Source organism: Dipteris shenzhenensis, chromosome 30 (assembly GCF_047967505.1).
Source record: "Dipteris shenzhenensis isolate YYH24624 ecotype China chromosome 30, Dip_SZ_1.0, whole genome shotgun sequence".
NCBI classification, from domain to species: domain Eukaryota; kingdom Viridiplantae; phylum Streptophyta; class Polypodiopsida; order Gleicheniales; family Dipteridaceae; genus Dipteris; species Dipteris shenzhenensis.
Window position 1 is genome coordinate 5,934,529 of NC_141625.1, and position 26,309 is coordinate 5,960,837.

At 47.0% G+C, this 26,309-nt stretch overlaps 1 protein-coding gene across 1 annotated transcript in view; it reads right to left on the reverse strand.

Annotated features, from left to right (window-relative positions):
* The window catches only part of LOC147881646 (ubiquitin carboxyl-terminal hydrolase 7-like), a 134,663-nt gene that overhangs the window by 98,574 nt on the left and 9,780 nt on the right, over positions 1 to 26,309 (reverse strand). Inside the window, exons 3-5 of the mRNA XM_087401690.1 lie at positions 22,180 to 22,215; positions 21,970 to 22,080; positions 1,944 to 2,044 (exon numbers count right to left, since the gene is read on the reverse strand). Coding sequence (XP_087257816.1) covers positions 1,944 to 2,044; positions 21,970 to 22,080; positions 22,180 to 22,215 — 248 coding nt within the window. The remainder of the gene's footprint in view (positions 1 to 1,943; positions 2,045 to 21,969; positions 22,081 to 22,179; positions 22,216 to 26,309) is intronic.

Sequence of the window (26,309 nt, forward strand, 5' to 3'; positions counted from 1 at the left end):
AGACATGTGTCTATAGTATTAATGGAGGTCGAAAAGGATTTTTCTTTTCAGTCTGTCCTGAAACTCAGCAACAATGGGGCAGATATGAACTAGTAGAAATACTACATGGACTAAAAGAAGTCCAATTCAGATGGTAAAAGTGAGGCTTGCATTGGAAGAATGTCTTTCAAAATGAAGTGAGCCGCAAAAACATAGAGAGAAATGGATTAAAAATTACATGCAAATGCTCCACGAGGCATTGGCACAGGAACCACTTGATGGGCCATGTGAAAGAAAGAAAGAGAGAAAGAAAACCTATTAATGTCCACGGGAGACCAATAGGTCTATAGGACAGCAAAAAACCAGCTAGCACACCTATTCAAGGAGGGCACAAGGCAGCTCACAAGGAGTGTATAAAGTGACTCCAAGTTCTTATAAGGTACCTACATTGTAGTTTGACAAATAAGACAATAAACGGCCATACATCAGTTTAAGACCAAGGGCTTTTAGTTTCACACGCTCACAATATACTACCCATTTTCCATCCTTCTTAGCAGCCTTGACTGGCTAATTTCGTTGCCTTCATGCTCAGCTGAGTTCGTGTGAGTTCTTCAGCTATCCATATCTTAGTCCTTTCAGCTTGTAGGATTGGCAAAGAAGCTTGATTTGTATATTCCATGTGCTGAGTGTTCTTCGTCTTCTCCTCCCCATTCAGTGCTAGGGGTGGCTACCTTGATTTCTGCTAGAGTCTCATTGTACCTATCATCCTCCTTGAACCAGCCTTCAAAGATGCCTCCTATTCTTATCTACAGTTTATTGCTGCACCTGGCTTCATGCTTCTTAATCTCAGCCTGAATGTCACTTTTATTATCAATATCTCAGTCCCTTTCAGCTTGTAGGATTGGCAAAGAAACTTGATTTGTGTACCCCGTGTGTTGGGTGTTCTGTCTTCATCTTCTTCTCGCCATTCAGCGAGAGTCTCACTGTACCTATCGTCCTCGTTGAACCAGCCTTCAAGGATGCCTCCTCAGGGGTAGGAGGAGAGGCCTTGCAGGTCATGCGTCCTCTATTTGAACAAAATCCTTGACTATCAACACCAGTTCGGGGGTAGGAGGAGAGGCCTTGCAAGTCGGCCTTACCTCAGCAATTACAGCTTGCTTCCCTGGCCCTTCAAGGTCCTGGATTCCAGCTACTAAAGCTCCCATATGTAAACTTAGTTCTCGGACTTGTTGCTGTAGATAGAAAATCCATTCTTGGTGGCCAACGATGGGCCGACTAGGGGCCCCCTTCTAGTATGTCTTTGTATAAGGAGAAGGTGTCGAGGCAGCAACTGTATGACTGACACACCCACACACACACATACACACACACACACACACACACACACACACACACACACACACAGACGAGGAGGAGGAGGATGGAGAGCAGGAGAATGGCATCCTTAGCTTACATAAAAGAACTCTTAACATTATTGCCTCCCTCCCTATACAGCGGTTTTGTATTCTACAAGGATCTGCAAAGCAATGAAAAACTCCCGAAATTTTTCAAATTCACAAAACCGAACATGCATGCCACAGACTCCATGCTTTGGCATCTCGATTTGTAAATCCCATTCTAATGCATATGTGCGGATAAGTTACCAAGAGTCCATTCAAAGTTCTGTCACTTTTCCTAAAGGCAACAGTATTGTCTATGCCATGAGAAATGTACAATAATCAAGAAGGCAATCAAATGCATCCAGTTATTCTTAATTAGTAACTTACTCAGTTCCACAAGAAAACTGGACTTCTGTAAATGATCTGTGAATAAATATTAGAGGTAGCTCGCAGCCAATGAGTAAACTAGCGTACTTGTATGCATGCCTTTTAATTCCTGTACCTTGCAGAGGTAGCTCGCAGCCATGTGCTTACGGAGAAAGAACAATACAAAATTGAGATATGCATACGATGAAAAACACTTACTTCTGTAATGCAGATTTGAGTTCAGGAACAGAATGCAAGCACTGTACAGTTGAATTCATGTAGCACGTGTTCCCTAAATTCAACAATCCTGCTGTGTGACCCTGCAGGTTTCAGGTGAATTATTCAGCAACTCGATGAAGCGAGAGCTTATTATGAGCAACTCATCAACCGCCTCCAAGAATATTTGTAGAAGAAACTATCGACTGATTGAATCCAAGTTTAACACCTCAAAAACCACCAGCTATTTGAGACAAGAATTTAACTAGTTATTTCAGCCAAAGTGTTAACACATAAAAAACACATGAGTATTTGAAGATTCTACGATCTATCCCTATGAAACTAAATTCACTATAACAGCAGCGATTTAATAGATCGACCTTGGTTACAAAGGATAGATGAGTTCTTGCAAGGAAGAAGATCCAATAGATATGGCAGGATCTGGGCATTGAGAATCGGGCATTCTTGCCAGTAGTCTGAAGGGCATAGCAAAGTTGGGATAAAACGCTATCTCCCAAGCCAAAAGGATAACAAATGCTCAGATGTAGATTAACTTGTTGATGTCCATCTACAATAATACGGTGAAACCACATTGAAGGAACTTGCAGCCATGTCACCACGATCAAACAAAGAACATCTATATACTAATTCCTACATGATGCTCCTTTAAGCGGCACTTGCAAAAGTACTTTAGGAGCCAAAGTTGAAGCATGTAGATGAAGTGAAAGTGTAGGCTATCTCATGGGCTATCCATAGATGCCACTTATACCTTGGTATGAGCCTTATGGGGCTAGTTATAGTCAGTTAGGACTATTGGTACAATTAGTTTATGTACCATCAAGATCAATTAGGACACTTAGTCCATTTAGGACAATTAGCCCTTATGTTGGCTCTCCCTTGAGCCTCCACACTTCAGTTTTGAAGCAATCTATTACAGCATCTCGTTTTTCTCCTTTGTGCTTCCATTGCTTCCAACACCCAACAGTGGTATCAGAGCAAGTCGGGAATCCATTCCCTCACCCATTGACAGCTTTCCCAAGCTGTTTGGCAGCCTCTAGAGCCCTCATTCTTGCTGGTCTTGCTGGTTTTCACACTCCCACAAGTGTTTGAGACCTTTCCAAGCAATTCTGTCGCAAAAGATCTCATTCTGACGCGAGAAGATCGCATTTTGGAGCAGCTACCGCGAAGGAGACGCATTTTGGAACAAATCTGAGCACTTTTCTGCAGCAAAACCCAACTGCACGGAATCCCGTACACACTATACGGACTGTACAAAATTGTCAGGCTGTACGGAATTTGTTAGACTATACGGAATTTGTCGGACTGTATGGACCTGCCAAACTGTACGGACCTGCATTTAATGCTGTACGGACTGCGTCAGCAAGCATTTGCTGCAGTACGGAGCTGCCTCGAGCTGCATGCCAACATTTCGGAGCTGCGTGCCGGCATTTAGAGCCATTTGGAGCTACTGAATTGATCCGGAGACTTCTCTTTGAGCCCTTCCCTTCTCATTTAGCATCCCTTTGCCTCGGGCTGTGAGCTTCTCTCCATTTCTACGTGCTCTCCTTCCCGTGGGAGCACTTCTTTTGCTGTTCTCCTATTTTGTTACTTTTATTGATGATTTCACCAGGTACAATTGAATTTTCGCATTGAAATCCAAGTATGATGTTTCTTCATGCTTCAAGCACTTTATTGCCTTGGCTGAGAATGAGAGTGGGCTGCACATTGCTCACATTAATACAGACAAGGGGGGGGTGAATACATGTCGAAGGAGTTTGCTGTTTTTTTGGCTTCCCGTGGCATTAATCATCGATGCACAGTGCCTTATACTCCTCAACAGAATCCCGTGGCTGAGCGGAAGAATAGATCAGTGATGGAAATGGCCCGATGTATGTTGAAAGGCAAACATTTGCCTAATAAGTTGTGGTTGGATGCGGTCATGTGTGCAAATTACATCTTGAATAGATGTCCTACAAAGGCCTTGCAGACTATCACACCTTATGAGGCTTGGATGGGTCGTAAGTCTCGCATTTCCCACATGAGGACTTTTGGATGCTTAGCTTATGCTCATGTGCCTTCACAGAGACGCACTAAGTTGGATGATAAAGCTGTTAAATGCATTTTTCTTGGGTATAGTTCAGAGAGCAGGGGCTATAAGCTATATCAGCCGGGAGGTTGTGTTTGATGAATCTTCCACTGTGCCTTTGTTGGACTGTCATAAACAGCCCATTGTTGATGCCCCAGACATATTTGACAGCTTGATGCCTTTGTTTCCATCTGATGCTCAGGATGATGTTCCATCTGATGTTTCCATCTGATGCTCGGAATGATGTTCCATCTACAGTTGTCCCTCCTCTATCTGTTGGTCATTTGCAGCCATATGTGCATGCAGAAATGCAGCATGATATGCCTATCATTGATCAGGATCATTTGCACCGGGCTCTTGATCAAGAAAGAGCATAAATTCAGGAGCCTAAAAAGATACCCTGTTGGCTCCTTGACACATTAAAAGACGGCAAACAAGACACTCCTCTGCCAGCCCGTACGAGAGCAGCTGTCCGGAAAGAGCATGCTAGTTTTGTTGCCTATGCTTTGGTTGCTACAACATGCAATGAAGAGCCATTATGTCATCAAGATGCCTTTCAGAATGATTGTTGGATGAAGGCCATGCAAGCTGAATTGGATTCTATCCATCAGAATGACACTTGGGAGTTGTGTGATTTGCCTTATGGCAAGAATGCCATTGGAACTAAGTGGGTTTCCAAGATCAAACAGAAAGTTGATGGTTCAATGGACCATTACAAAGCCCGTCTTGTTGCTAAGGACTATGCTCAGCAGCATGGCATTGACTTTGAGGAGACTTTTGCTCCCACTTCCAGGATCACTACCATTCGCATTGTTATTGCCTTTGCTGCCCACTTTCATTGGCAGATACATCAGCTTGATATTAAGACAGCTTTCCTTCATGGGCATTTGCAGGAAGAGGTCTATGTTTCCTAACCTCCTAGCTTTGAGGTTGAAGGTTCTGAAAGCAAGGTATGCCGCTTGTAAAAGGCCCTCTATGGATTGAAGCAAGCACCTCGGCTTGGTATTCGAGAATTCATTCTCATTTGCTCACACTTGGCTTTCAAAACAGCCCTACAGAGGCTACCCTTTACATCCACAAGTGTGGGACAGATTTGCTGATTTTAGTCCTTTATGTGGATGACATGCTTTTAACTGGGACACATGCTCAGCAAATTGCACATTTTAAAATTGATTTGCAGCAGAAATTTGCTATGTCTGAGCTTGGTCTTCTGCACTACTATCTAGGCATTCAATTTGCTAGCAGTGAGGGGGGCATTTTAATGTCACAATCCAAGTACATTGGACAGCTTTTGCAGCATTTTCAGTTTGAGGATTCCAAGCCAGTATCCACACCATTAGAGACTGGTTTTCACTTCTCTTCTGAGGATGGCAGCGGTACATGTGATGTCACTCTCTATCAGCAAGCAGTTGGTTGTTTGATTTACCTGTGCCATACGAGACCTGATCTACAAGTAACAGTATGCTATCTCACAATTGAGCAGATATATGCATAGCCCATCTATGCACCATTGGCATGCTGTGAAGCATGTTTTCAGATATCTTAAAGGCACTCAGCATTTAGGCCTTCTTTATGGAGCTGATACTTCACTTGTCATGCATGGATTCACTGATGGTGATTGGGCTGGTTGTTCTGACACTCGTGTGTCACATAGTGGCAATTGTTTTATGCTTGGTATTTCATGTGTTTCTTGGTTCATCAAGAAGCAGAGTACATATACCTAGATGAATCCAGGAACATTCCCAAACTCATCCTCTAAAAACACAACATATTGCAGTTTCAATCTCATGATAGTCACTCACAAGGTTGAAAACCATAAACTCCATCATGCATAGCAGGGACTAGCTACTTCTAGCTGTGAAGCTCAGTACAGAGCGGCTTTTACAGCTACAGTGGAGTGTGTTTGGCTTCGGAAGCTAATTGCAGATCTTTGTGCATGTCAGACTGCTCCTACCGTCATCTTCACTGATAGTCAAAGTGCTTTGGCTATCGCACGGAATCCAATTTTCCATGCTCACACAAAGCACATTGAGGTTCACTATCACTATGTCAGAGAGCGATTATCAGCACGTGATATTGAGTTGTCTTACGTTCCCACTAAAGACAACTTGGCAAATCTTTTTACAAAGGCTCTACCTCGACCTAAGTTTGAGGCTTTTCGACAAGCTTTAAACTTAGTCTCTTTTGTAACTTAATCTGTTGTACTCTGTACAGTCATAGGTTGCGATATCCTAAGGAACGAACATGTGCAACCATGACACTAGCTATTTAGGTATCACGAGCCATGTCCAAGATACTTCAGCCCATACCATGGAGGGGGGTTTGTAGGCTATCTCATGGGCTATCTAATTGGTACAGTTAGTTTATGTACCATCTAGGTCAGGTAGGACACTTAGTCCAGTTAGGGCCATTAGCCCTAGGGTTTTGTTATGTTGGCTCTCCCTTGAGCCTCCACACTAGTTTTGTAGCAATCTATTACACCATCTCGTTTTTCTCCTTTGTGCTTCCATTTTTGAGCTTCCATTGCTTCCAACACCCAACAGAAAGTGCAAGTCATAATAATGACTAACCCTCGTGTAGGACGAGTGTAGGACTCGTACTAGAAGTCAGACACTGACCAAGTGAACTGAGTCTCCCAAAATAACTAGAACTAGAATTACCAAACCTACAAGGCTATAACCAAGGCTAGGTCTAACATCATGGGATCGTGAGCATAACATCCAAAGGAGAACACAATTTTTTTCTCAAGTAAAAAGAGAGATTCAATTTATCAGCAATATTCTTTAAACTTGCTCAGCTCATTGGACGTAAAACTAGCCATGATATTTTAGTGTTTACAAGACTATATCATAAATGTGTAAAAGACCATATATTTACAAACTAGCAACACATCTCAAGGCAGTCAATTTATTAATAAAAACTCATTTCACAGGCTATAGACTTTCAAGGGCTCCCCATCGGAAGGAAAGAGTAATACACTATAGCAATAATCATCTACATAAAATTACAAGACACCAACCATAGCATGTTATGAAACCACAAATCGAAGTCAAGAACATTGGACCTACATATTAATAAATTTAGAAAAAATGATGAAATAAGGATCATATCCTTGGTTCACCTTTTGGGTGATTTAGTGGTTAGCATTATAAATAAGTTCCAAAGTGATACTCAGACCTTGTGGTCCATGTTAAGAGTGAGTGAGGGCTGTTGTGTGTGGGTGTTATGAAACCACAAATCGAAGTCAAGAATATTGGACCTACATATTAATAAATTTAGAAAAAATGATGAAATAAGGATCATATCCTTGGTTCACCTTTGGGGTGATTTAGTGGTTAGCATTATAAATAAGTTCCAAAGTGATACTCAGACCTTGTGGTCCATGTTAAGAGTGAGTGAGGGCTGTTGTGTGGGTGTGCCCACCCAGAAAGAGGCGTAAGATATTCATCCTTTCTCAGTAAATATTCACAGGGTAAACCAGCCAGGGCACACACACTAGGGTTCCTTGCTGGAGATCAGGCTTCACCAGGCTAGTTTGGAGGCTGGTTTTGATGACCAACCAGGAGAGGGGGAAATGGCCGACCCAATCAGCCCCTCCCTGGCCGATTTTGCTGCTTACAACAAGCGCCCCAAAGGGGCTCATAAACCAGGCCTTAGGCCCTTTTTTCCAAGCAGGGGCCCAGCCCCTATGCTGGTTTGTGGGCCGACTTGGTTGGCTGGCCCAACCAACCTGGTTAGCTCAGCCCAACCAGCCCGCCAGCCCCCCCTTGCTCCTTTCTCTGCCCCTTCTGTCCTGCTGATCCTGCACCTGTTCAGGCCTGTTCCAGCCCTCAGCCCCTGCTCCAATAGCTCGGTACAAGCTGCTGTCCTTGCCCATACACTTGCTGATGTCATCACCAGGTCAGCTCTTCTGTTCCAGCCTGTTTTCTCTCTAGATGTGCTGCCTACATGACAGCCTTGCTGCTGTCCATGTGGCAGCCCCTCAATCATCCTTTTCTTTGTATGATCCCTGCCCCCATCATAGCCATCATGCTGCCCATGTGGCCATCTCTCAGTAACCCAAGTTCACCCCCCAATGCTCTCCTCTTAGAAACGGGGAGGTGACCTATCCATTTCCAACACCCTTCTCACCCATCTGTCCTAGCCCCACACCAACACGTACTCCAATAGCTCCAATGTCAGCCCTCTGGAATGGTCCGATGTCGTCATAGTCCTTCTCTGGCTTTTCAACCAATGGCTCCCGCTCCGCCGGGTCCAATTTCGCTTGCGCACACCAATCTAGTACACAGGTCCATATTTGGCAGCACCTGATGGCACCACCACCTCCAGCCACAAACCCGCCTTTGAACTCAAGCTCTACAGGTACTAGCATCCTCCACATGTCCCCATCATGATGGGTGAACAGCCTGAAGTCCTCCAAGCACCAAGCTCTCAGGTCAACCCGTCCTCCATCTGGCTAGGTCTCCAACCCAACACAATACCCGAGACATCAGATCCCAAGCACAAATCCAGATTACCTGGACCGTCAAGCTCCAACTGTAGTTCTGTGTTGTTGGTCCCTCTAAGTCACAGTCACCGTCTAACCTTGAGTCTTCAGGTCCTGTAGAAGAATCCCCCTATGCTTCAAGAACAACAACCAACCACCTAGATGATTCCATGCACTAGTCGATGTCCATCACCTTCACAAAAGATCCTGACTCCTTTTATGACCATTCCTCAATGTCTCACATCCTAACAATAAAACCGGGGTCCATGTCTAATCTCAGCAGCACAGGAAGTGGCCACCAAAAAAACTTCCCCTATCGCCACATGAGCTGACTCCATTGATTCTAAACTCTCACCCTTCTTCTTCTAATCAGCCTTCTTCTTTTTGCAATCTTTCAAAAAATGTCATGGCTCATCACATTAGAAGCACTTCTTCTCTTTCTTTCTCTTCTTCTTGTTGTCTTCTTCTGAAGAGTCTCGACTCTTTCGTCAGTTTGGGGCTTGCTTTTGCCAGGATTACCCTTGCCCTTGCCTTTGCTCTTGTCCTGAGCTATCAGGGCCTTGTCATCCATGTAAGAACCATCATATTTCTTTTCCCGAGCTTCTTTCTGCAGTAGCAGTGGAACCAGCTCCTTGAAAGTCACCGGCGCCGCCCTGTGCCCTTCAATCATCGTAGTCACAAAACTACTGTAGCTCCGGGGGAGCATTCCCAACACAGCCTTGCCATCCTAGTCCAACTCCTCCTTTGACCAATTGCCACCAGTTGATCCCGCACCACCTTCATCTTGGTGATGTATTCTTGTACCGATTGCCCTTCATCAATACTTATGCTGCACAACTCTGTCTCGAGGTCCAAGATTCTTGCCTCATTGTTGAACTCGTACATATCCCTCAAAGTCGTCCAGACCTCAAAAGAAGTATCCGTCATCTGTATATGCGGCAGCACAACGTCCACCGTCGTACCCACAATGATAGCCAAGACTTTCGCATCCCGGATATGCCATGCTCTCACGTCGAGGTTCTTGTGGCTGAAGTAGTCATGGTGGCCAAGGATACCAACTCCGTCCCTGTTGCTATCCCCCATGACTCCCTCAACACCAAGTGGCTCCGGACCTTCAACTTTCACCACGGGTAGTTGGTCCCGTCAAGCTTGCATGTCTCATCAAAGTTTGGGATCTAGTATCTAGTGGCCATGATAATGAACTGAAATAGGAAAACAATTTAGAGTGTCGTACACATGTCTGAACATGAGCATAGTTGCAATGAAACGCCTTTTTTAATTTTTGCAATGTTTGGAAACGTTGCCAAACGTTTGGAAATTTAAAAATGCATCTTTTTTGTAGTGGTTTATGGGGCAAAAGGCCCTAAGGTCAATTTTTAGCCCTATTTTCTATCAAAACAGTCAAAGCAAGTGTCGCCATCACGCTTTGTTGAAAAACGCATTCCCTACAACCCTCAAGCCCCCTTGTCCGTACTTCCGTAAAACCGTACGTCCAATGCATGCAAACTTGGAGTTGGCATTATGACCGCTGACTTGTGAGTCCTTTCAATCTTGTGACTCATCATGTGTTGATTTTCTTGCTTTGCAGGCTACTTATGCTAGCGACTAATCTCTCTAATTGTGCATTGGTTGCAGCCCCGTACAACCTGTACAGTCCATACAGTCACTGCACGACTCTCTCTCGAGCTGTTGGCTGTGCTACTAAGAGCTCTCTCTCTCTCTCTCTCTCTCTCTCTCTCTCAGTCTCTAAGTCTCTCCACATGACTGTTGTGGGCTCCTAAAGCGCATGGTTTGCAATTATTGTGGGCTGAAATTTGGTGGAGGTGTGCAGCATATCAAGGCGCATTGGCAAGTACAAAATCAAAGGGAGCTGAAGTTTGCAAGCAAGTGCCACCAGATGTGGCACACAGCTTTGAAGTTCAAGCTGCAGCCCATGCCAATGAAGCTAAAGAGAGCAGTATCGAAATTGAAGCAGCAAGTGGTACAATGTACTCAAAAGAGGGAAGCTCCTCTCTTCAAGGTGTTGTTCAGGGTACTGATGCACAGCCAGCACATCTGCAAGAGGAAAAATGGGACAATTGAACATCAAGAAATCAATGAGAGGTGTCTAGAAGAAGCAAGCTTGTCGAGAGATACAGATGACATTTTATCAATGCAATTTACCTTTTCATGTTGCCAAAACTCCACAATGGAGGCACATGGTGAGAGCCATCTCTCGCATTGGTGAGAAGTGGGAGGCCCCTACGGATCTCTATTGGGCAGTTTCGAGTCTCTTCATATAGACTTCGTATTGAGAGTGGCAGGGCAAAGGTTTACCCAAGGAGAGACGCATATGCACCCTATGTGGCCTACAAGAGATTGAGTCTCAGGAGCATTTCATTTTCAGATGCCCATGTACTATGAGATTCGGGGGCGCTTTTATTGTCTATTGAAAGATAGCTTTGGGTTGTTATCCAGGTTCCTCTATTTTCCATATCAGAAATGCTTGGCCACGCTCATTCACAAGGCGGTCAGACATCGTGAGCGCATACTTCAATCACAGAGGCAGGAGGAGCATACCCTGGTAGACTTCTCAGAACATGATCACGGAATTCTTCCAGCCGGACCATACAGGCTCCCACCCTATAGGCCCCAAACGTGATCGGGGACACGACAGCTCAAGCAAAGGGTTGACACATAGATTACGCTTGGGGACATTCCCTCCTTGTTCAGAGTGGGAGTGGGGCCGACAGGGCCACAATCGCCCTTGTTAGATGTACAGCTGTGACCAGGAGACAGCACAGGACTGCACCCACAAACAGCCAGCAACATTGTATCTCTGATTTTATGCTCTCGCTCCCCCACCCTTGATTTTGGAGATAGAGTGGATCACAGTCGTAACATTGGCGCACATTTCACCTTGTATAGATGATCTGATAGTGATGATGGAAGGACTATTATTCTGATATGACTATGTAGCATTTAGCTTTTCTTTTGGCATGGGTGTTGATGCTCGTTAGTAGCTCCACCTTTTCAGCTTGCTTGTATCAGGTTTCTCACAGTCTTATAGACCCATCGGTCTTGTGAAGACTTTAATAAACTCTCTCTCCTCATATGGGGGCTCACAACTGAGGAAGTGACCACCTGCTTTCCAACACATACATGCTGAAGTATCAAGCCCCTTACCTCTCTGCATTTGGGGGCTTACAAGCGGGGCATTGACCCTATACTTCCAACAAGTTTATCAATTAATACTAGATACTAAATTAATTCATACTGCACTTCATGACAAACACATAATTGACAGTCATATCAGAAAGAAAGAAAGAAAGAAATTTTATTAGAGTCTTCGGAAGACCGATGGGTCTATGAGACTGAAAGAAAACCTGATACAAATCACAGTAAGGGTGGAGCTACTGAAACGAGCATCATCACCCGTGCTGAATCCTAATTCTGATCATACATAATCAAATACATTTGGATGCAACAATGAAAAGAAAAGGACTAGTGGAGCGGAGCAAAATCCTCCGTATGTCATGTCCCCCTGGCTGGTGCATAGCTGGTGATGGAACACTGGTGCCCGTCAAGGGACGCCGTGCATCTCGGTCTCCTGGACGAGGCTTGATGCAAGACCAGAGCCACCGTGACTCCCGTGGGACGTATCCCGGGTCTAAACAATGACGGGAGGTCCCCCAGAGTGATCTGTGTGTCCCCTCGATGTCTCGTGTGTCGTGCTGCGATCGTCGGGTCGGGGTCTCTGTCACGTCGGCGGCTAGAGACTGGACGATCAATGTCACTCGATGAGAAGAACTCTATGATCCTGCTCTGAGAGGTGTCTGATGATGTGACCAAGCCCCGTCGCCTGAGTAAGTACTCTCTATGTCGGATTCCCTCGTGAATTAAGGCCGCGAGGCATCTCTAATCTGGGTAGGCGAGCAATCTCGAAAGGAGCCCAGAGCCGTCTCTGAACAAGCATTGGTAGCGACCTCAGATCTCATAGTACACTAGGCACCTGAAAATAAAATGCTCCTCCGACTCAACCTCCTGACAGTCGCACAGTATGCATAAGCGATGCTCCCTAGGAATCCCCTCTGCTCTGCCGCTCTCTATGCGGAGGCGATGTGATGATACCCGAAACTGTCCGATGGAGATCCGTAGTGAGTGAGGCATATGAAGCTCAGTGTACCCCAGTGGTATGATGAATCCCTCCTCCGAAATGCGGAGACAGTAATCATTGTAGAAACTCAACTTCACTGGAAGCTTCCTCGGCTCCAACTAGGCCCTAAAGGTGTGTAGGTGCAAGAGATCCTCTCGAATGACCTGGTTGGTATATGTGGCCCAATCGGGATGGTGGGTCGCAGTACCGGAGGGGCATCTAAACTGTACTGAAAAGGAGGTATCCTATCAATGTGGAACCCTAGTCTCACAAACCATCTGTGAGTCCGTGCATACCAGCATCGCTCATCTCCCTCTGCTGCCAACCTCATGGAGGAATCGACAGCCAACCACGGCAACCTCTGTCTCCCTAGATGTGCAGTCCCCATATGATCTAACCCGGTGTAGATATGTGATGGTCTGAAAGGCTGCATCGAGCTAGAGTGGAGAAGCACCAAACTCAGCCTGAATGATGTGATGTGGTACGGACAGTTTCCCCCGGATCATCCTTGAGAGCATGAGAGTCTGCAAGCGATCCACCCGTGTCCACTCTATCTCTGACATGTCAGGCCCCCAACAAGGGCTACCATACATACCGGCTGGTCGGACTAAGGAGTCGAAGAGAAGAGCCTTGGTCCGAGGGTCCTGGAAGTGGGAGCGAAAGCATTGTCTCTCTAGCCGAGCCAGTGAGGCGTATCCCCTGCTCAGTCTGGCCTGCATCGCTGATCTCATCGTGAAGATCGGGCCGGAGAAGATGACCCCCAAGTAAGTGTACGAGGATGCGATCTCAACTGGTGACCCACCCAAAGTAAAAGTAAACTGTTTCCGTTGCATGTTTGCTCGAGAGGTGTTAAAGATCATGACCTTGGTCTTGCCAGAATTGACCTCCAAATCATGGGATAAACAAAAAGCCTGCAGTGCATCTAGGTGTCGCTGGAGCCCCTCGGGTGTGGACCACAAGAGTACCATGTCATCTGCATAAAGAAGAATCCTGATGATGATCCTGGCAAGTGAGCAACCGGTCCCTCCGAACGACCCCATGAAAGTCTCAAGCTCATCGATGTAGAGGCCAAACAAGGTCGGTGATAAGGGACAACCCTGTTTGACCCCTATGGTACTCAGGATCTCATCTGTCCAACCTGCGCCTGTACGAACTCGGCCTGAGACTCTCTCATACAGTGCCATGACTGCCCAGATGATCTCCTAATCAAATCCCAGTGTCTGTAGGCGTGTGATAAGACGAGCTCGAGGTACTTTGTCAAAGGCTTTGCGGAAATCCACAAAGCAACAGTATACCCTCTCCTTCCGTGATCTGGCCTCCTCAATGACACTCCTAAGTGTGAGTATGTGATCCATAGTCCCATGGTCTCGCCTGAAACCGGCCTGACCCTCTGCTCTGAGCCCTCTCATCTCTGCGAATAAGCTGACCGATGCATCCAATACAGCTGCATAGATCTTGGACATCACATGTCCAATCATGATAGTCCTGTAGTTACTCGGGTCCATGGGATCCCCTACCTTGTGGATGGGGGTGATGGTGTTGAGTGTCCAAGTGCGGGGGAAGCCAAGGCAAACAGCGTCATTGAATAGCTTTGCTAGGATCGGGGCTAACGTGTCGATCCCATATGCGAGAAACTCAGTGCATAGCCCCTCGTGATCCTTAGCTCGGCCGTTGTGCAGTTTCAATGTCGCGTCCTTGACTCCCCCTCTGGTGAACAACGTGCAAGTGGTGGGACGAGGTGTGTGTATGAGGTCTGGAGTGGGCTGGTGTGGAACATCATATAGATGGTGTGCATACGTGTGCCAGACTCTCGTGTCGATGAGGGGTAATGGGAACCTACGCTCAAGGAATCTCCGCCAAAAATCCTTAGAGTTGTTGCTGTACAAGATGTGCAGCAGCTCCTCCTCATTTTGACGAAGAAAAGCTTGCTTCTTCCGACGTACGAGACGTTGGTACTTGCGTACCGTGTCTAGTGTGTTCGAGAGGTGACATCTGGTTTCAAGTCGGAGCTGCCGGCGATAAGCGTCTCGAAAGACCAAGAGTGGTGCCTGTCGCATACTCGTCCCGCCGTTGAAGTCCCCAACAAGGAGAACTTCCCCGCGGGCTGAAATGTCTGGGATATCCTGATGTAAGGGTGCATATGGAGATGTCTCACCCGCTTCTCGTGCCACTTTGGCGAAGTGGGATGTGTCTGGCAGGAAGTAGCATATTGTTATGAAAAGGTCACGGGTGTCTGTGCGTCGGATCCGGATCCACATGAATCGAGAGTGTGCGTCCTTCCTCTCAATGGAGATGGCTCCAGCGAGGGAAGACCTATACAATACTACGACCCCGCCTAATCCTCGGTCTCTTCCTGTATCCCTCGTCTCATCCCTGAAGGCTAACTCCCATGTGTAGCCCCTGACTATCGGTAGTGGACGCTCTGGGCTCTGGTGTGTCTCCGTGTAAAAGACTATGTCTCGTCCTGTATAAGACTCCGAGAAGTTTCATGGGTCTGACCATAAGGTGCCATTACAGTTACAAATGGTGCAGTCTAGGGTCTTGAAAACCTGAGTCTCATAGGCCCTGTCCCCCTAGGGGGTACGGGCGGGAGCCCGACGAGTGCCGGTCAACAACCTACCATCTCGGACCACGGCCCATTTTCCCTTTTGCGGGCAACATCTCGCTACTGCAGAAGAACTCGTCGCTCCTCAATCTGTAGTGGTGTCAAGTCCTCGTCCATGGACAGGGTGGGATGCTCTCATAGAGAGGCTCGGCGTCGGAGTGTCGCTAGACGAGCATGTGAATCTCTGAAGCGAATGACTAGGGACTGCTCTTAGTTGGGATCTCTCCCAACACGCCATGCTCCCTCTATGCCATAGTCGGGGACCCTCATGGTGGTAGTCACAAAGGTAATCGCCTGCTCCATGGGCGTCGTAGTGGTGCTGGTGCTGTCTCGCGTGATCCCTCGTATCCGGATGTTGAGGGCCTTCAAAGCCCTCTGCTGTTGTTCCTGTATGGCGGCTGGAACAGTTGCCTTTGCGGGCTCCCGTTTTGCCACGTCCACCCATCTAGTCGTCTCTGCTATAGCCGACTGTAGCGTGGCCCTGCCTCTTTGAGAAAATATGTGCCTCCATCTCTGTGACTGGGGTCCCTCCAGGCGCTACTCTGAGGGTCCCGAGCTCCTCTCGAAGCTGTGTGATGTCGTGTCTGAGTCCCTGGATAAGGGTGCCCTACTCGTGTATAATGCGGGCCTGCTCCTGGGTGTATCGGGCTTGCTCCTGGGTGCAATGTGTCAACTCTGCCTGACAGGCCCAGATGCTGTGTATCTCAGCCAATAGGGAGTCCCAAGCATCTAGCGGGGGCCTAAGATGTCCTGGTCCAGGTGGAAACTAGATCTCGAGAGGGGTTGGAATGAAGGTGGGCTGCTGAGGTTGTACTGAGGGTGGGGACAATATGATCTGGGCAGGGGAGTGATATGTAGGAGTAGCGAGGTCAGACGAGGTGATGAAGGATGGCTGACTGAGAGGTAGAGGTGATACTAAGGGAAAGTACTGTGGAGCCGTGGCTGATGGGGCCAGTGGTGAGGCTACTGGAGAGGAGACCTGTGATGATGATGCAAGAGAGGGGGAGGAGAGAGGTGGCGTACATGATGAGGCGGATGATAGTGATGAAATAGTGGTGGTAACCATAGAGGTCGAGGATGTGGTGAGCGGCATGGGCTTTGGGTGGGCCCCTTTCTTCTGGGCCGTGGTGCTGTCCACTGTCAAACCGCTCCGGTTGCTGCGTTTGTTGAAGTCCTCCAGATTGAGTTGCTTTTGTGTTTTCGTCTTGTCACCGTTCCCCTTCCCCATCTCCACGCGTATGCAGATTTGGATCGAGGGGTCTCCCGCCTAGTTGTTGGAAAGGTCACCTCCCCATCTGTAAGCCCCCATATGAGGAGAGCATGGGGGAGGGAGACCTAGGGCAGTACCCAACAGGAAATGAGAGAAAGGGGCTACCACATAGACAGCATCATGGCTGGCATGAGGGCAGCACATCTAGGACTGTTAAGGGCAGGACACAGGGCCAGGAAAGTACGGAGCAGAAGCAAGACAGTCTGGGACAGATTGCGGAGGATCTAGGACATGGAGGCGCACTGTTTGCAGAGGCGCAGACATGGCAGGGAGTGCAGGATCAGATCTGCAGCAAGGAATGTGACTGTCAGTGGGCAGGTGGCAGGCCTTTTATAGGCTGCATATTTGCCTTGAATGGAGGGCCAAAAGCCCTGGAAGTTTGGGCCATAAAAGGCCTCACTTGTGAGCCCTTTAAGGGCGGTTTTTACAGACTGAGTCGGTTTTTACAGACTGAGTCGGTTTTTACAGACTGGTCGGTTTTTTGGTGCAGGCCTTGGGGCCTATATAAAGAGGCCATTTAGCCTCATTTCAGTATCACTTGCAGCAGCAGATCCAGAGCAGAAAGGAGCAGCAGGTAGCCACCCTCTGGACCTACATTCAGGAGGATAGAGAGGTGCTAGCAGGGCTGCAGACTTAGCCAGGAAGCTGCCCACCTAGGCTGGTTCCCAGACAGCAAGGTGGAGAGGATCATTCTAGACGGAAAGTCTACTCACGCTCGAGGTGGAGCACGCGGACTCTATATATACCTTTGTAAGACTAGAATAAGTCCAATCATACAAATTTAGAATTTTTTGTTGTTCTAAAGAGAATAAGATTAGCTGTTGGGGCTTCTGCACGCGGACTCTAGTCTAGAGATAGCCAGCAGATAGGAGAAAGACTTTGTGGTAAGATCAGAGGACCACACCATTGGTGGGACTCTGGATCTGTCTCTCTTGTATTGTGTCCATAGTTGTGGACGGAAATATTTTATATGGTGGTTTCTCTATCTAGTTTGGTTCATTGTCTATTGATGAGTCTGCACACCTATTGAATGCACATAAGTAAAGAAGTTTGTGATTCCACACCCACACCGCACACTGTGTGAGCTCCTGGGCATTATTTCCGCTGCGTGTACCCTCTGTTGGGTCTTTTCTAACATGGTATCAGAGCCCAAGTAGGAGGCTCACAGGTGTGGGAGCCTGAAGGCAGGGACCTTGCTGAAGGACGACCCTGATTCAGAAGCTCAAGGGAATCGACTTCCACGACTGGAGGATTGTGCCCTTGCGAGGAGGGTGACTCAGGTTCAGTCAGGTGCGTTCAGAGTTCTGGTTTACTGAATTTGAGTTTGGTTGACTTTGCTGAGTGGTATATACAGCAGAGATGTCGACAGCCTCTTCAGCCCCTGCTATCCCTTCCTCCTCCTCCAGTTTTCTCTCTTTCACTATCCCTAACTTTGGAGAGTCTGGGAACCTGGACGGGACTAATTACCCGATCTGGAAAGTGAAGATCCGGAGTCATTTAGTGGCTCGGAAGTTGTGGAAGCTGACCACGGGAGAGGAGTCGAAGCCGGAAGACATGGTGGACAGTAAAGGGAAGGTACTCATGGCAGTAGACAGAGAGGAGCTTGAAGCTTGGGAAGAAAGAGATGCCCATGCCCTGGCAATAATCATAGGGACTACGGCGGACTCTGTTCTTCCGCATATCCAGCTGGCCGAGACGTCAGTAGAGGCGTGGGCCACCCTGAAGGATCTGTACGAGACAGATAATACCTCCCGGATCGTGCTTCTTCAGCATCAACTCTACAATCTTGATATGGAAGAAGGCGATACGGTACATAGCCATTTGACAAAGGTCAAGGTGGTGCGGGATCAGTTAGCAGCGATTGGTCAGAAGACAGACTCATGCCATCTGGCCTTGATGGTACTGAGGAGATTGCCTCGGAGTTTCAAGAGCTTTGTTACGGCTGTGACAGCAGGACAGCGGACCAAACCTCTGACATTTGAGGAGTTGTGTCCATTACTGCTACAGGAGGAAGCTCGGGAGAAGCTCTACAACGAGGACAAAGACGACAAGGCGATGCTGGTGAAGGATTCCGCAGGTAAAGGGAAGGGCAAGCCTAACAGTGGCAAGTCCAATAAAGATGACTCTGATGACGAGGGGACTTCGAAGAGGAAGCACAAGAAGAAGTGTTTCTATTGTGATACGCCCGGACATTTTGCAAAGGACTGCAGAAAGAAAAAGGCGGATTTGAAAAACAAACAGGAGTCTGACCCAGATTCAGAGGGAAAGGCCAAAACTAATGTGGTAATCGAAGAATTGTTCCTGGTGACATCACCGAGTGTTACCGAGGTCAGGTATGTTGATCCCGAAATCACAGTAAGGATGTCTGACATAGAGATGTGGGTCGACGAGGAGTTAGATGCCTTTGTGAAGGTGAAGAACAGTATGGAGTGCTTGGAACCTTCCAGGTGTGTAGCTGTTGACACTGACACGAGGGTGAATTCCATGGAAAGCCCTGGGGTCTCATGGTCAGATGAATGCTGGACTTCAGAAGGAGACAGTACAGGATTACACAGGATCTTGGCGGGTGTCTCATTGAGGTACAGGGTTTGCTTTCAGAGCGAACATTCAGGCAATACAATAGTCTGGTATGTATTTGATATTCTGCATTTGAGTCTTTATAGCATGCTGTGGGGAGATTCTGCTCTTCATTTGTCTCAGGTAATAAGAGATTGGAAGCAATTGGCCTTCTTCGAAGGCAGAAGGGGAAGTATTGGTGCTTCTTCAAATCTCGGACGCAGATTGCTAGAAGGTGGTGGACAAAGAGTACTGAAGCCAGAAGAGTACCTGCTTGAGAACTCAGCGAGAGTTCGTGGTCCAGGTTATCTGGAAATATTCATTGGTTACAGACCTTGCCAAAGGAAGGACGGGTTGAAACAGACCCTCAGAGCATGGTGCCTGGAAAACTCCAGGTTGTTCACTCATTATGAGAGGGACGACTGGAAGATCGTGACGGCTGGGTTGCTCGAGTTCAGAGGCGGAAATGTGACTGAAGGAGGTGGTACCAGGAGGTGCTACCAGAGATGGACCTGTGTACCAGGATGGTGTGCGGAAGTGGAACCGGACCTGGTGGAGCAGGAGCCACTGGATGAAAAGCCAGGAAAAGAGTTCGACACCGAAAGGTTCCAGAGGACTACGACCAGGGAGTTACTGGAGCATCTTCATCGACGTGTTGGCATTGGGCTGAGATGTGTCAGTGAGAGGGGGTGTTGGAAAGGTCACCTCCCCATCTGTAAGCCCCCATATGAGGAGAGCATGGGGTTGGGAGACCTAGGGCAGTACCCAACAGGAAATGAGAGAAAGGGGCTACCACATAGACAGCATCATGGCTGGCATGAGGGCAGCACATCTAGGTCTGTTAAGGGCAGGACACAGGGCCAGGAAAGTACGGAGCAGAAGCAAGACAGTCTGGGACAGATTGCGGAGGATCTAGGACATGGAGGCGCACTGTTTGCAGAGGCGCAGACATGGCAGGGAGTGCAGGATCAGATCTGCAGCAAGGAATGTGACTGTCAGTGGGCAGGTGGCAGGCCTTTTATAGGCTGCATATTTGCCTTGAATGGAGGGCCAAAAGCCCTGGAAGTTTGGGCCATAAAAGGCCTCACTTGTGAGCCCTTTAAGGGCGGTTTTTACAGACTGAGTCGGTTTTTACAGACTGAGTCGGTTTTTACAGACTGGTCGGTTTTTTGGTGCAGGCCTTGGGGCCTATATAAAGAGGCCATTTAGCCTCATTTCAGTATCACTTGCAGCAGCAGATCCAGAGCAGAAAGGAGCAGCAGGTAGCCACCCTCTGGACCTACATTCAGGAGGATAGAGAGGTGCTAGCAGGGCTGCAGACTTAGCCAGGAAGCTGCCCACCTAGGCTGGTTCCCAGACAGCAAGGTGGAGAGGATCATTCTAGACGGAAAGTCTACTCACGCTCGAGGTGGAGCACGCGGACTCTAGTCTAGAGATAGCCAGCAGATAGGAGAAAGACTTTGTGGTAAGATCAGAGGACCACACCATTGGTGGGACTCTGGATCTGTCTCTCTTGTATTGTGTCCATAGTTGTGGACGGAAATATTTTATATGGTGGTTTCTCTATCTAGTTTGGTTCATTGTCTATTGATGAGTCTGCGCACCTATTGAATGCACATAAGTAAAGAAGTTTGTGATTCCACACCCACACCGCACACTGTGTGAGCTCCTGGGCATTATTTCCGCTGCGTGTACCCTCTGTTGGGTCTTTTCTAACACTAGTCTCCTGTCCTCATCCCCCCTATTCCTTTCATTATGGGGGCAAAGAAATTATCAGAGACACTACACTAAACCTCAGAGACCAAAAAAAATTATCAGATATGCTTCCGTAAAATAATAGGAGCAGCAGACACACAATGAATGCAGCAGCAAGAAAACACGAGGATCAAGAAGAACGAAGAACAGATAGAGCAGTTGTAGAGGTCACGTCAGGCACAGATCGGACAGGACATCTAAAATTAAATGGCGATGAGGACCTTTAAATGCTTTGTTGTGGCACATTTTCTTCAATCAGTTATAAGTCTGTTAGGTCACGACGACTCATAAGTGAGAGCTGTGCACCAAATAGGATGGAATTTCTCATCTCGGTTTTGTAATTAGCATGTTAATGTTTGCATTGCTGGTCATGCTATTAAAAATGTTTCATTGACTTTCATAAAGACACATAGAAGGTGACATGATATCTCCATAAAATTGGCAGCTCTATAGCCTGACATGCAGTCCATTAGGCACTTAAATTATTTCCATTACATGAAAACGCTATATGATGAGAAAATTCTACATCAACACTTGAAACAATCTTGTTGGTTCTTAAGTTCTGAAAAAGCCTAATATAGATGCATAACTCTCTCCACTCAAGCCATCAATTCCAGCAACTGAGAGCACACCCAACTTACTATTCTAGCTGTCTCCTTTCAAATGGCATTCCAGTTTTTGGATTCTATTCTGCTCTTTGACAAGAAAGCCATAAAATTCATTTAAAGTCCTATTCCATCGAGCATTTGAAAACACTCACCTCTAGTCCAGGAATTTATTTCCATTACAGTCCTACCGTGTGAGATAAAGCAACTGAAGAGTCAAGTCTAAGTCAAGTCTGGGTTATTATATCCATCTCTAGTTCACTTGTTTAATTGACACAGCACTCGCCCATCTACTCATCACCCAAGTCCTAATTTAGGTCTGTACCATTTAAATCCTAAGTTGATTCATCTACCTCTTGAACTAAAGCATCTCTCCCAAAAAGACATAATATAGCAAGTAGTGTAAAGACGGAAAACATGTACCTACCTTTAACTAATATCCATCACAAAAAAACATAATACGGCAGCACGGGAAACATGTACCTACCTTTAACTAGTATCCATCACACAGATCAAAGATCAAACCCTTACCAAAGAGACCTGTTCTTGCTCTTCTTCTGGAAGATCCTCCACAAAAACAGGCCCTTTTTCAGGTGCTCTCGGGACCTCTTCAGCACTACCCATCATCATCAATCGTTGACCCTAAGAAGCAAGCAAGCATGTCATGGACAATTATGCCACTTCAAAGTCCTAAAACACATTTGAAATCCTTGAAGGTTATTCAAGTAGGCTAAGCATCACCTCTTTGATGCCTAGCTTGGTCCAGTCTGCATCATCCTACAAAGACATTACACCAAAGTCATTCAAATTTTTAAAAAAAGGCGAAGAGATGCAAAACAACTAAAATTGGTGCCTATATATGAAAACAAAAATGTCAGAACCGCATTCAAATATGATACATAAAAGGAGGAATGGTGAGAAAGGCATCTTTAGTTTAAAGGTCTAGCACTTATAACAACATATTCTAGAGTTAGAAAGAGTAAATGTGTGCGTGTGTGAATGCATAAAAAGAGCAATGATACATCTTACTACATTTCCTCTAAAATAAATGGGAAAGTGACTTCAAAGCTATGCAGTTTAGGTCAAGCAAGTGCTTCATACCTTCGTAAGGACAAAAACAGTCTCTGCTTCATCTAGTCAAAGCAAATACAAGGCTACAAACACAGCTTCTAAAGTGTCAGGAAATCAATGCATGGCCTCACACATTCACAGCATGTGGCCAATCCTATCTATTATGACAATGAAAGTATTTTCAGTCCTCGGAAAGGTTTTAGTCCCCTATCAGGATTGTATTGCAGTGGTAAAGATTCCTCTCTTTGATGCTCACCTGAAACGCATTGAGTTGCGACTCATGCGTCATAAGACCTCATGTTCTTGTATCATTCAGCTGGGAGTAGGAGGGCAATGATAGCACATCTATAGGTATGTGATAGTCTGGAAAGCTGGATGCAATTCCAGGGCTAATGCTCCAAACTCTCCTTGCACAATCTACTGGGCAGGAGGACTTCCGGCATATGGTGCAAGAGCCCATCATGACCTGTATTCGCTCTATCTTGCCCCATTCTTGGGAATCGATTGAGATCTGCTGCCCAAAATGCAGCCCCACACATAGCTGTGCCTGCCTGTCCACCCAGTGAATCCAAAAGTAGCCATTTTATTTGCGGATCTTGGAATCGTTCCTAGAAACACAAGCGATATCCCTTGGTGAACCATAGGACCTCTTCACATTTGAAGCCATCCATGCACAGCAAGATCTTGTTCCAAAAATCAAAGCTGAATATCTTCTGCTCATAGACAGCAAGGGACAGAGCATTCACTCCTGAGTACCCTCCATAGCCTCTGTGCATCTGGCTCTCCACATATGCTAGGATGCTATGCTCGCTAAAATCTCCCAAGAAGTATCCACAGAGGCATGTACATCTGTAAAAGGAAGGTGTGGTACCACATCCAACGAACAGGACTCAATCTGATGACGTCGAACCAAAATGGCATGAGAGGAGTCAAGTCTCTCATAAAATACCTTAATATACCCTCTCATCAAAGGTTGAACTCTTCACAAGAGATACAGCATACACCCTTTGGAGCACAAACCTTTCCATGTTTGGCTCTTCACTCTCATACATATAGGCCTCATTGTATGGATTAGAGACTTCAAACATTTTACACAATACAAATATTCTTGTTCTCTACTATCTAGTATCATTATAGTTCCATGTTGTCTACTCGGCTCACTAATGATATTAGATTACTAGGATTTCTTAAACCAAGGGTGTCCCTAACCCATACACTGGAATTACTAACTAAGTTAAACCCCTTAAAAGAGTCCCATCACACCCCTTTAAAGGGGTCCCCTGCTTGGAATTACCCCATCATAATGCCAACTCATGCGATGACCTTGGGATTATAACAACATTGGTGTCCCATATCATCCCCGAGAGGTATCCTCGACCTAGACTAGCTCCTTGGGACTCTCTAGAAGATTCAAGCTTATGGTGATTGATGCCCAAATAATGAGCATAGGCTTGCTTATATAGCTCTAGTCCCTCTCTTTATTTAGCCAAGTCTTTAATTGATCCTAACCCTCATTAAACATTTATTAACCAATGTCCTCAATTAATTTGGGGCTAAACCCTTACGAATGAATACCTTCTACCCCTAGGAATTCCTTAGGTTTGGTACAAACTACCCATAGTTAGGTTGTGGGACATAACATCTTCCCCCCTAAAGTGATATTTATGTCCTCATATGAAAGGTAGGAAACCATTTTCAAAGGCTTACAATACTTTCCTAGATATTATCATCCACTTATCTGCCCATCCATCTAATTAAGTATTTGATAATGAATACGATTTCTCGGTTGATGAGTTCCTGATCATTAAAAATTTTTAGTTCATGTTATGTCCCAAGCTACATAAGGTTAATTTGCACCTAACCTAGTACGTTATGAAGGTAGAAGATACAAGTAAAGGGGTTGGATCCTAATGTACTAAGGACAAGGGTTGATAGGTGTTCAATGATGATTAAGACTAATGAGTAGCTAGGCTAAATACCCATGCTCTTTGTTTGGGCCATGGATCACCATTACCATAAATCTCGTAGTGAGGTCCAAGGAGCTACTCTGGGTCAAGGATGCCTCTTGAGGTGTGTCCTAGTGGTATGGATACTGGGGCTTATAGACTAACGACAGAGCTCAGTTGAAGACCTTGACCTTGAGCTTGATAGCAGTCTTAAGATATCAAAACTACGATTGAGAGGAGAGTCAAATAATATGACCCTATGAGGCTCGATAATCGAGGTGGTTAACTCTAGATTAGGAGCATTAAATTCTAGCATTTGAGCTTATAAAATAGACAAGAACCTTTCAGTTTATGCAATTCTTTTGATGGCATCCATTCATGGCGAATGAACAAGGGAGGGTTCACAGTGGAGGACATGGATACGACACACCATGTTCCACATTTTCCGGTCACACTCCGCTTCCCAAGGCTCCCCAAGGAGTATTGAGCCATCCTCCCTTCCATTGGTCGAGCATTTGGCCAGCGCCCTCTCAGGCAAGAGCAGCAGGAGTCTCAGACCCCATGGGTTACCCCCTCAGAAGGGGACTGGACACAGGTTAAAAAGAAAAAGAAACCAAGCAAGCACACCTGTAATCGCCACAGGCAGAGGGCCAATTGCAGAGAGAACAGCTCCGCACACTTTTGGAAGGGCCAGAAGTGTGCCTGCTCCACCTTTCCCTCCAGCGGCAATCTGATAACTCCTGTCGCCAGACCACACACCGGCTCCTCGGGCCTGAAGCTCAACTGATAGTTCACCTCCGCGCCATGGGCGTACCAAAGATGTAGTCCTTGTGGCCCCATCCACTCGTCCATGATGAGTGTAATGTGATTACCCAAAATAGCATCAAACACCTTCGGGAACCACTTCTCCAACCCTGTGGAGGCAAACGAAAATCTCCAAACGGGGTGTGTCTGAGATCCCACTGCACTGATCAAACCTCCCTTTCAGGGCTGAAGGACCACGAGCGTTACCTCCAATGGTAGAGGGTATGAGTCCGGAATCTCCAGATAGTTCCAGGGTCCTAACCTCCAAAAGTCCCGCGATAAGGGACGCCCAGGCTGAAGGTTGGGAGTTGCTAACCAGGAGGACAGGCCTCGTCCCTTAGGATCCCTCCCTGAATGGACCTGCTATTGCAATGAGGAAGCAAAAGGGGGGGTCATCGTTCCCTTGCCTGATGGTAGGGGTGTCGAAGCGGAAGAACCTGTTGTTGAAGTGGAGAGGGGGGCGGCGGGAGAGGGAGGAGTAGGGACGTGGGGACAGAGGGAGGGAGGCGGGTGGTGACAGTGACCATAGAAGGGGGGGCTGAGGGGGGGAGGGGGCGAGAGGAACCCTGGAGGGGGAGGGGGACGTGAAGAGGAGGAGGGGGAGGGGTCTAGGGGGGAGGGGGAGGGGGAGGGGGAGGAGGAGGGATAAGGACGACCTCAGGCCCCCCCTACTGATCAAGCTTGTTGGGGCTCTGGATCGGCTCCTCCACGGCCCTCGTCGGGCTAACGTCTGCGCCTTCCGCCATCGCTGCATCTGGAGCTCCTAGGGCTCGCTGCTGTTGCAAGGGTGGGTGCGGAGGATGAACCTCCGAAGCTGGAGGATCGGCTGGATGGGCGGTGGCCCCTGCTGCTGGAGGAGGTGGCTCTTGCTGTTCCTCCTTCGAGCCCTCTCGGCCAACCTTGTAGTGGACACGGAAGATCGGTATTGAGCCTCCTTGCCACGGCCTGGTATATTGCCTCTTGCTGGTGCTTTCACAGAGGATGCATTGAGCAACTCCAACGGTTGGTACAGAACTTCCTCTGGACAAGTTCAGACGGCATGAGGAACAC